Raw genomic sequence first — 11,933 nt, 5'->3', positions numbered from 1 at the left:
TATCAGGCTATCAGCAGAAAAACGATATGATGTAAGCCTGAATCAGCTATTTTTTTAATAAATATAAAAAATATCCAAAATATTATTTTAATGTTTTTACACGTGTCACGTTATGATTGACTGATATATAATATCTTTTTTTATTTTTGGGCTGATAAGGGTCGATTCACTTGAGTATTGATATCGGCTGATACAGTGAATCGGTGGCCAAACATCAGTCCCACCGCAGGGCCAGCAGGGTAGTTGTGAGGGTGCTGAGATCAAGGTTCCCGATCAAACCCCATTGGTGAAAGGGTGTGCCATAGTTTCCAGAGGTGGGCCATATAAGTCAGGGTGGTCATGGGGGCCGACCCAGGGTTTTTCTCGCTTCGACGAGGATTCCTCATCATAAAAAAAAAATACATGTAAAAGACCAGTACCAAGCTGCAACAAGTAAAAAAGCCATTAAGGACAACTCGAGCTCGAAACCCATGGGTGTGTCCCTTGTCGCAAAGCTGAAGCTGGGTGCACTCCCAAGTAGGAAAAGGCAACCTGGGTTTTATACCAATGAGCTCACCAGTGAGTGAGAAGGCTTCCTCCTGACTACTTTTCACACCACCATATTCTCAAATAAACAAAGATCCAAACCAGTACACCAAAAATAAGTTAATATTAGCACAAAAATGATAATCCTGTATGCGTTGCCGATTTTAATAATCTTATAATCCTAAATACAAAATTGGGAGAAAGGTTGACATAATACTGCTGCTGGTGCAGATGAAGCCAAACTCACTTCAAGATTCCGGCCACATTGTTCAAAGCTTTCTTGGCTATCTTGAATTTTCCCAAAAGGGATGGACCTTTGGCAGCCATACCAAGAACATACTTCTTGAGGAAGAACTCTATGCCTTCACGCAATGGCTCCAGCTCGGGAACTGTTGCAATGCGTGTAAACATGTTCCAGACTTGCTCATCCGAGCACTCGAAAACAGATTCGAACAGCAACCGGAAATGCATCACGTGCTTTGGGGACAACGATTTCAGATCACTAAACTCTATCACTTTCAACATTGCAAGAGAGAGCGAGAAGGATGACAACATCTCAGCCGAGAAGCGAGCAAGATTTACAGATCTCCTCAGCTCCATCGAGTCAAGCTGCTTGAAATGGTCCCACAGACAGTACTGAAAACAACAAAACATATGCAATCAAAATGCCTGAGAACAAAAACAATATTTAAAGAAACAGAAGTTAAGGCACTCTTTCTCATTCTAAACAGATGAAAGGAAAAAAAAAGAGGGATCAAACAGGCCAACTCAAAGAGACTTGAACAGCTTTGAAATGTCCACAGGTAAGGCAACCAACTACCCCCTTAATATTTCCTTAAAAAAAACCTTAATGAAAATTTTTGACTCATAAGTCATAAACATATTAAGCTTCACTAGGAATGAATGCAATTGCATTACTTCACATGGACTTGAGCACCTCGCTCCACTTAGGAGCCTAATGCCCCTCACCTGTTAACCTAAGAATATTCTTTTAACACATCAAAAGCAATACTCAACAATTGACAACCCATAAGGGCTCCGATCATCTGGAAGGGTCAACCTGTAAACATCAGCAAGTTGACGGGACGTCACAAATTTGAAACCCACATGAGCCATCCTTTGTTGCAAGGTCAAAGTTGGGAGTATTCCCCAGTGGGCAGACGAGACATCAAGGGTTTTACCAACCAGAGGCAAGCCAAGGTGTGGTCAGTGATGGGAGGGTTTTCCCTTGGCCTAGCCAAGAAAGTTACTCAACAATTGACAACCCAGTAAAAGTCCCTTTAGGAATACACAGGTTATACGCCTTCAAATTCGTTTCAGCTATTTTCTGTCATTAATATGTTATAACAGTAGTTTAATTTTCATGAGGACAAATTCCCGTGCCATTAAATTGCCAATGCAAATGCCAGTCACTACGCATGGGAAAACTCTGTCAGCAGACAAGCATCAACCCTCCCATCTCTATTAATTTAACAGAAGATAACTCTTCAAACCATCCTATATTTTCACATCTTGAACCCTAACCCTGGACATTCAAACCATCATATACATCAAACCTCTAAAAACTGAAGATGCCGGCAACCCAAATTCAGACTACAAAACCAACAGCACTAACATGAAATACCAGACGCTAAAAGAGTGCGAGCATGTGTCATGCACATGTATATATGCGAAGGGATGAAACCTTCTATAAAGCATGTACTTTTTTTCATTTATAACCCGAAGAAACTAAAACTATGTCACAGGGATTCGGCCAGACAGGTGCCGCACCTGCGTCGACGCCGGTGCGGTCAACGCATCCAGGGTCATTTTGGTCAGTTTTTGGATTTTTTTTAAAATATTGCCCTATGAAATGGGCTGCGGAATTTAAAAAAAAAAACCGTGTGTGTGCGCCAGGGGCGGCCCCCCTGGACCCGCGCTGGGGAAAAACCCCGGACTCTCTCTCTCTCTCTCTCTCTCTCTCTCTCTCTCTCTCTCTCTCTCTCTCTCTCTCTCTCTCTCTCTCTCTCTATATATATATATATATATATATATATATATATATATATATATATATATATATATATTTATTGTTTTTGCCGCACCCCCGCACCCGGACCCATGTGACATAGAACTAAACCCGGCACGAAGACCTGGCTGCGCTGGCTCAGCCTGCCATACCTACGGTCGTCATGCCGGCAAAGTAAAACTGAGGCAAGGACCCCCTGCCCCCGGGGCCTAGGATAAATTGGCTTGCGCAGAGGAGCGACGCCCATGAGAATCGAACCTTGACTGCCCGTAAAGAGCCAAGGCCCTACCCCACTATGCCAACCCCCTTGGGGTTACAAAGCATGTACTTGAAACCAGAAAACCAAATGCTAAAAGTAGAAGTATATAGAGCACTATAATTGAAAACAAAAAGGTTTACCTGCAAAGTGAACTTGTGGTTCTTGTCATAGCTACACAATTTAGAAGCTAGAACAGAGTAATATTTGTTGAACACTTTTTCTTGTAGGCAGCAATCAACAAGGACCCGCATTATCTCCCTATCCTGTTGTTTAGGAAGATGCTGAATTGTTTAGAATGGAAACACATAATAAACACAAAAATTAGTGAAAGAAGTAGGAAGAAAAATAAAATACAAACCTGCTTTCCTGGCAAATCTAGCCTTATGATTTTCTCAAAGGCATCCATGTAGTCTTCACCACTCATAATTACACAGAAGATTGCCCTCCTGGCCTCTGTATTCATCCTCTGTGCTGATGCAAGCTGCAAAAGCTTTTGCGCCTCTAACGCTTCACCGTCGATTCTGTCAGCAATGTCTGTAACGGCATCACCAGTAATATCACCAGAGAGCCACCACTGGCCTTTCTTGTGAGGATCGAGAAGTCTGTTCCATTTTAGCCCTCTAAGTTGCATATCTTCCACTCTTAACTGCAATTGGAGCTTCATTAGTTAGACCATTTTAATAACAAAAGAACTTAACATGCAGCTGCCCCATGCAAGCAGCCTACATCCCCCTCATTCTTGTTGCTGAAAAAACATTCAGCTGCAAGCTTTGTTACCCAGTAACAACCACAAGCTGGGAACCTAATTAAAAAAGAAGAGTATATGGACAAAACAAAGGATCACAACAAACATGAGAGTACCTTCTGCAACCATTTCTTCAGCCTGGAATGATGAGGAGAATCTTCTTTTGGCTTCTTCTTGTTATTCTTGATATCACATATGGTCTCTAGCATGAAATCCATCTGACAGAAAACACAAGACAATCTGTCAAAAAAAACACAAGTATTTACACAACACACAAACAAAGAATCAAACCTACCCGTTTACTATTTATTACAGGTTGACCATTAGGTGCACCTTCAGAAGGAGATTTCAGCTCCTGAACTCTTTGTTGAACTGAAAGAATAAAGTCTTTCATTGCAGTAGGATCATCACCTCTTAGCTTCATCCCACAACCTGCAAAGTTTCACCAGCAACTATAAATTAACAGCTAGACAAATGGATGAAATCAAACAGAAAGAAGCCAATAACATGTATACTCACATTGCAAGATTGTCAAGATTGTTGATATGTCCAGTTCCATCATGCGTTTGCTCAAAACAGACAGAAGATCATATATCAAATCACTGAAAAATACACACAAAGGTATTGAATCAAATACAAAGAACATCATCTGCACCGCATGATCAAATAATGAAGATCAAGCCAAATATCATTATTGAACAGGAACCTCAAACACCAAAGCTAATGTCTACATTTGCAGTTGCTTAAGAACATGTAAGCAATCCAATATGCAGCCAAGCTCATACTAAATTACTAATGCATGGGATGGGCAAATGCATGTGCACTGATCTCATACCCTCAGGCATTCAAGTACCCACATAACTTGCATACCTGGAACAAACCCCAAAGACGCACAACTGTGATAGGAGCAGGGCAAGATTTCGCAAGGAAAGGCCATCATCTTTCAGGTATTCCTCCTGAACAGAGAACCAATGCAATCCACAGAGATGAACCAAAATTAGTCTGTAATAGACCATAACCCAAAAAAAATTACAGCACAAAATTGGATATCTAGCTATAGCTTAGGCTGCGTAAATAGCTAAATATTGAAGTTTCCTCTTACTTTCACGAATATTCTTCTTTTCAGTTCATACATTCCATACGATGAAGTTATAAGAAAGGTACAAGATGATCTGAAGCTACACGAACACATGCGAACTGAACCAACTGTTAGACAATGTGCATGCCCAAGCACCAACCCATACATAGTAAAAAGAATTAACAGAGGATATTGTATAATAAGGATAAGGAGCTTCTTTTTCTTCCAACAAGAACTGGAAAAAATTTAGAGAGCAGAATACCAAGGCTATTTCTGAGGCCAGAACTGGTTCTTCTTTGTGCATGATCCCATATGTCCAATCACAAGGTCCAAAATTCTAAAGCTGACAATGGGTCATTTCCAGGACCATCTCCAGATTCAACCTACTCAGACCTGGTTAGAAGGAGACCCATGTCCTGCTGACATCTGTCTAACACTCAGTTGTTGCAAGCTTTTAAATATAAAGTAGTAGGCCCTGCCCTGGTCTCAGAGGATGCACCTATTTGGGTCAGATGTAGACGTGAACCCAGATCCGACCACAGAATGTTGGATCCAACCTTGATCTGGATAAGACATAATGGAAAGGCTACATTTGACCCCCACCTCCCACCATCAGAGGCTTACTTATAGCGCTAGAAAACATAATTACATATAAAACAAAAGTTGCACAAAAAGTGACTAAATTAGATAAGATAAATTCGGTGATACACTATCATTGCAGCAACTAGCTCAAGATGATGCAGCAACAAATTATATCTGACTCAACCAAGATGTCAGATACACGTAAATCTCATGGATATCCAGTGTTATATAGTTTTATTTAAAACACAAACTATGTTGCTATGAGTAGGGTATACATCAATTGATAGGCAAAATGAAAGGAAAGGCCACGAGGAAGTCACTAAGTGTTAAAAAATGGATAGGATCAATTAAGAAATGAATGCAGGTTTTGCATTTACTCATATACGGCACGGGAAATTTCAATCAGTACTACTTAGTATGATAAGACATAAGCAAACAATAATGATGAAAAAGAAGCAAATGAAGCCTCAGCTACTAGTGGACACTAAAGATAAAAGCTCACTCGAAAGTTTGTCAAAAGTACCTCGAATGTTCTAGCAAGGGAAGCAAGAATTTTGGCCCCGAAATCAATCCCAATGGATGACGTCATTCCTGCAATAAAAGCTGCAAAAACAGCAGCATACCTTCACCCAAAGGGAAAAGTGAAAAAAATGTCAAACCTCTTCGTATGACATCTTACTCAGCAAGAAAACAACCATAATAATGACAAAAGATGTAAATTAGAAAAACATGCACAGATTTGAATGTCCACGTGCGGATATACTAGATATTTTTCAATTGGAAAACACAAAAACTAAATTTAAAAAAAAAAATATGCAGACATCAATTGTTTAAACTTCCCAATAGGAAATGAAAAACAGTTCGTTAAAAATATTCATCTTATTCCTTTTTCCAAGAACTTGTATTTATGCACTAAAATAAAGATGCAACAGTAGTTAATTCTTCAAGACACACCCTGAGACCAACGGACAGATCATTGACTTCTCTCTATTCCATTAAGCAAGAAAAAGCCTATGATCTATGCTGTTTGAAACCCACATTTACAAGCAAAGATCTTCATAATTACTTTTCTTTTTCTTTATTTGTTGGAAAGTGTGGGAAAATGAAACAAAAACAAAAGAAAACAAAAAGTGGACAGGGTATCTAGAGAGAGGAAATGGAAGGTTAGTATCCAAGGCAGCCACAGAACATTGTAAGACAGTATGTCTTTGAGAAACATTTAGAACACTAACAAAAGAGTAGAAATGCAAACATAAACTAAATACAACAGAAATAGAAGAATTAGGAATAGTTACAACATCTCCAAATTAGTCACCTGCCCAAGCAGATCCAACTAAATGCAACAACACCTCTTCACCAACATGTGTGCAAAATATTAGGTCCTAGAATCAAGTTATATTTTACTTGTCATCATAATTAACAAGGCACTCAAAACCAATATCATTCAAAGCATGTATGCATGCAAAGCTTCTCCTCTATGGAGGGCAATTAAAAGGACTAGCAGCTCCCAAGACACGACAGAAATAACAGCTAAATCAGAGAACACTATATTGCCCTGACCAGGCAAACATAGACATGAAACAGCACATAAACATCGAAAACATACATTCTGTTTAAGTTCAAGTTTTCCACCATTTTACAGAAAACCAAAAAACAAATTTAGAAACAATTGCTAACCCACAGTTTAGATAAATGAACAGGTCAGAGTATTAACTGTTCATTACCCCGTGGTCCCTTAGAACAAGAAGCCAAAACCTCCTCACTGACCATTTGAGTGCCTCTATTGCGACCAATTGACTGTAAAGGAGAAAAAGCTCCAGTGAAAAAATCAGGTCTGTCTAAAGAAGAAAACAACGAAAAGAGAGTGAACTATAAAACCAAGCAGTCTAAGCAACACATTTGGAAAGACAAAAAAAGGGTTCCTTTAACAATTTTATAGAAATAGACAAACAGACTTACTTGAACAATAACTGATACATCTTTAGTAACTGATTCAACATTGGCTTCTGAAAGCCTGTTCAGCAATCCTACAAAGCAGACAAATGAAACAACTACCAGTATGTATTCATATTGAAAAAATATTATATGAAACCCTGATGTTTATACACAACTAGTACCTCTAATCTGACGCCGAACCTGAGAAAACTCCTCTGATTCATGTTCAGAATGAGATCTCAAATGAGGAGCAACATATTTCATGTTCTTGTCCTTTGAAGGTGCTTGACCACTCAAGGGACCATTATCTCCAGCTTCTTTATGAAGATTCTTAGCATTTGTCACCACGGTTACTTCATCACAATCGTCTGTCTCAGTGAAGTCAACTACATGTTCAGAAGTACTAACATCACAAGTGTCTTCAGTTTGAAGATAATTCTCCTCCTCTCCATACTCATCACTTGTACCAAGACCATCTGAATCACCTTCAGAAACCAAGGATTCAGAAGCAGAATCCACTTCCGGCTCCATGCTTTCCCTATTTGATGAAGCAAGCCGTGAAGAATGGACAGGTTGATGACCTTGTAATACCTCACTAACATAACCAAGCAACACACCGATCCCATCATCAGGACCTCCAAGTCTACCAGATTTCACCTTCAGTTTCTTTGCAAGCTTCTCTTCCATTTTTAAATCGTCCACTGCATAAGCTCCTTTATTCATTTCCATCAACAGGTACTCTTCAAACTTTGTCTTAGACTTTCTAGGATCACCCACACCCTTCTTACTCCTCTTGATCTTGCTTAAACCCTTAGCTTTAGTAAATTTGGTTTTATCACCATGCCAAGTATCCTTAAACCTATTAAATTGATTATTGCCAGGTGCATTTATCCTTAATTTCTTGGTTACATGAACGTTGTGGTCACTCCCCGTAGATGATTGATGTTGAATCTTCCTCTTTTTATACAATCCATCAAATGAAGATGAGTTTGGTGAAACTGTAAGCTTTTTGACTGATTCCTGCAAAGCAGATCCATTTGTCCAATGTATGAAAAGTAACTCAAAATACTTACATAACACACACACACACACACACACACACACACACACACACAAGATTGACAACAATGAAAAAGAATATATATTTATATACAAACAAAAACATCCAAAAGAAGATGAGGAGAAAAAAGGTGTGCCTGATCTTTTATCCATGATTTAAATTGCATTGTCTTCTTCACTAATCTTGCCTCTTTTCTTCTCTCCTTGCGTGATTTTCCCCCACTCTTCTCTGTAAAAAGGTAATGAGAAATTTTTTGAATTTCAAATATTAACTTAAAAAAATAGATGGAAGGAAAGAAGTAATAAGAAAAAAATAACAAAGAATAACTTCTCCTACTTCAATAATGAGGGTTGTGGTGCAAGGACTATGATCAAAACGTTGACATAAAAAGTTTCAGCAGTGTCAAGGAAACAAGTATTTTGTAGAATTTTTTTTCTCTGAGGAAAATCTTGTTAAAAACTTTGCAAAACAATAAAAAAGTGAAAATTGCAGTGAAAAGGACATCTAAATAGTCATCTGTTTCGGGACTCCCGACAAGAAAACCTCCTGATACTATCATGGCAATATCATGATAAACACGTCTAAAGAAAAGGGAAAAACCATGATATTAAGATTTTAAAATCTTGGTGAGAATATCGTTGTGTTCAAAGTATTGGAGATGTTTGTGACAAAGGACCAGAACCTAGAGAGAGAGAGAGAGAGAATCCACAAATCTCACTATGGGTTTGAAATTTTAAAATGCATGGATTCATTGTTTTGAACAGAATCTTCCGAGGCTCTAAATTATCAAAAAGAAGGTGAAAGAGATGGTGTGAATCTGAAGACATTGAAATGGTTGGACAACGGTTTCTATTTAATCATCGAAGTAAGGAACAACTGGTGGGATTCACACTGGAGAATCCACAGCAAGATATTTCAACTTATACAAATGCATAATAGTGCTTCAGCCGCAATGGTTCAAAAATTCAAACAAAAGGAAACAAAACAATAAAGAATACAAAAATAGGAGGGGAGGATCTCACCCATGATCCTGTGCTAGAGTTCATAAAACTTGCACCACACAAGCTGCCCCTTTTCTCCAAGCAAACAACTCAGCTGTTCATCACAATTATCTCAGGATTAGCACCAGAGAAAATCAATGACCAAAACAAGGAAGAAAAAAAAACATGATTTTTTATTTCAAAAACTTTTGAACCATTTAACATTTTGAATCCCGCATGGGCCTTAATAAAAATCAAGTTCAGGATAAAAAGCAGCAGCAGCTATCTGGGTCAGTGGGAAAGACTTTAATAAGTTATGCAGAAAAAACTAATTTAGTCTATAATCCGGTTGTTCCAAGAATTTAGTGCAATTCAATTGAAACATGGAATCTCCTTTAGAGAGATAGAATAAATCAGTGAAAAAAATGTCAAATATCACTCCAAATGCACAAATAGAAATCACCATCTACTTTTCATTCTCTTCACCGACAACAACCATGAACTAAGTAAAAAAATTATCAATGATCACACAGTTCAAAAGATTACCCAATTTTCCCAAAGCAAAAGGAGGACCCCAAAAAGAAGCAAATATTGGGACAAAAAATCTACTTTAATTAAAAAAAGTACAATGTTTAAATAGCAAAGCAATTGCTTTAGCAAGCTGCAAAAGAATAAAAATTCATAAATACATGATATATGCATAATTAAAATGAAAATGAATTACAAATAAAAAAAATAAAAAAATATTTTTCAAACCAAACGGGAATTGTTAAGAAAGAAAAGAAAAAAATCCAGAAATGCCTCTAACTTGATAACTCTAACAGGGACTACTCATTCCCATAGTCGTGTGCTTTCTGAGATTTCATACTCATACACGGGTTCGAGTTTCTATCGATACTCGAGAATTTTCATCAATTGAACTTGAACACGAAGGTATGAAGTGGACGGTTGCATCACATAAGACCTATGGCAGTCATCTGAATCACACGAAGCTCGAACGGCCATTGGATTCACTAAGTTGCGCATTTGGATTGTTGGAACTAGGTGGAGTTGGAAGCTGAATACACTAAAAATAGGGGAAAAGAGAGCTTCCGTAGAACTGATCTCCCCTTCCACCCTATTCTACAAATCCAAACACGCCCTAAGGGGCCATAGATCTCCGTCTCTTTGTGGATTCATACTCATATGTAACAAACTTGAACATCTATTTTAAATGGATATCACTAAATTCAGACATAGATTATCGGACTCAAGGGCTTCTTCTCCTTCTTCTTTTCTTCTTCGCAATTTCTTCTTCTTCTTTGTTGTCTTCTTTGTCTCCGCCCTCTCTTCCAATCGAGATCAATTAGAAAAAAGGAAAAGGAACAAGAAATGAACCGAGGAAAAAGGAAAAATCCACGGACTCCAGAGTCTTCGGTTTTGCTAAAAAAAAACTTTCAACGGTTGGGATTAGGGTTTTAGAATTTAAGAGAGACCTATTGTTATTCACATGCACCAAAACGGGTCGAGTCGGCTTGGGTTTCACTTACCTGAACAAACTCTTTTGCCGTCAAGTCGGAGGCCAGGTCTACTCTTTCTCCACTACTATGAAGAAAACCAAAACAAAGAGAACGAGCACAGAGAGGGGTCGGGGTCGGGCTCGAGTGAGGCCTGACCCCGCTCAGGTGGAGTCCGCTATAAACCACAGAGAGGAGCAACTTTCGGCAGGTAAGCGGGAAAGTGGCACTGCAGCAGGATGTGTCGTGAATCGGAAAGGAAGGTACTCGGGGGAGGTGCTGGCAGAACAGGCGACAGTGGCCTGGGGTTGCTGGGCCGAGCAAAGCTCCGACGAGGGTTCGGTTGGACAGAAGAGGAGGATAGCGGCAGACTGTCTGCAACTCAGCAGAAATCATCTGCAGAGGGGCAGCTCGATGGTGCTGCAAGAAGTGGCACCTTCGGTGGTGCCGATGGTGAAGGTGGCGCTGTGAGCACCCAACCAAGAAGAAGGGGCTCACGGTGGTGGTGCCACCGTGAGTCAAAAAGAAAGAAGAAGGGAGAGGGCACACCCACAGTGGTGGTGTGGCCTCTGGCAAAATGCAGCCCATCGAGAGAGAAGAGTGAAAACGAATAAGGGGACGAGCGAGAAGGAGATGACGAAGAAGAAGAAGATAGAGAGAGAGAAAAGTCGTTACCTGCGAGGTCGCCGAACGGCGAGGTCGGCTGCCGGAAAAACGATGAGCGAGCGAGGGAGAGAAACCGAGAGGGAAGATGGGGGTGGACGGAAGGGGCTGTCGCCGTGGAGAAGGGCGGTCACCGGCGCGAGGTTGTCGGGGAAGGTGGGTCTCCGGCAGGCGAGGTGCGGAGAGCGGGGAAACGAGCGGAAGGACAGAGAGAGGTGGTCGGGGTCGCTCGGGGAGAGAAAAGCAGCGAGGATTCAGGGAGCTACCTAGGGGTGTCGTCGGCAGTGGAGCCCGGTCGGTGAGTCGCCGAAGATCGGGCGGGAGAGGAGAGACTGCAAAGAGGGATGAGGGCGAGTGGCGGATCGAGGGGGGGGGGGGGGGCGCGATTCGGGAAACCCCAACTTTTTCAGTCGAGGGGGAAGGGGAGAGCGGCGCGGGGGGAGGAAGAGGGCCTTAATGGGTTATAGGATCCAAGTCGGGTTCGGATTTGACCCGAGCCTGAAAAGATTTTTTTTTTAGGGAGGGTTTTACAGTCATCCCTACGCCACTGGGTTAGACTCGTTAGAAGAAGGAGATGAGAGAAAAGGGTTGTGAAACTTAGA

The 11,933-nt window shown here is 40.4% G+C and overlaps 1 protein-coding gene across 1 annotated transcript; it reads right to left on the bottom strand.

Moving 5' to 3' along the window:
* Positions 1 to 592: 592 nt before the first annotated feature.
* LOC149827607 (MIF4G domain-containing protein / MA3 domain-containing protein) lies at positions 593 to 11,654 on the bottom strand. Its single transcript, XM_090019527.1, has 14 exons — positions 11,344 to 11,654; positions 9,215 to 9,287; positions 8,329 to 8,420; positions 7,315 to 8,152; positions 7,157 to 7,224; positions 6,912 to 6,994; positions 5,721 to 5,820; positions 4,408 to 4,493; positions 4,057 to 4,139; positions 3,833 to 3,969; positions 3,654 to 3,755; positions 3,151 to 3,438; positions 2,933 to 3,055; positions 593 to 1,161 (listed from the first exon to the last, which is right to left on the bottom strand). Exons 2-14 carry the CDS (start codon positions 9,216 to 9,218, stop codon positions 769 to 771), a joined length of 2,397 nt encoding a protein of 798 aa, XP_089875653.1. The 5' UTR covers positions 9,219 to 9,287; positions 11,344 to 11,654; the 3' UTR covers positions 593 to 768.
* Between the last annotated feature and the right edge of the window lie 279 nt (positions 11,655 to 11,933).

Source organism: Nuphar pumila, chromosome 10 (assembly GCF_984573655.1).
Source record: "Nuphar pumila chromosome 10, dmNupPumi1.hap1.1, whole genome shotgun sequence".
Lineage (NCBI taxonomy): Eukaryota > Viridiplantae > Streptophyta > Magnoliopsida > Nymphaeales > Nymphaeaceae > Nuphar > Nuphar pumila.
Note: the sequence above shows the minus strand (reverse complement) of the source record. Positions and strands in the feature narration are given on the sequence as shown.

Bases quoted from the DNA above. Each gene is read 5' to 3' on its own strand.
- LOC149827607 (XM_090019527.1), bottom strand. The intron at 4,140-4,407 runs GTATGCAAGTTA...TGTATTTTTCAG, and splicing joins GTCTTTGGGGTTTGTTCCAG to TGATTTGATATATGATCTTC. The intron at 1,162-2,932 runs GTAAACCTTTTT...TGTTGTTTTCAG, and splicing joins ACCACAAGTTCACTTTGCAG to TACTGTCTGTGGGACCATTT.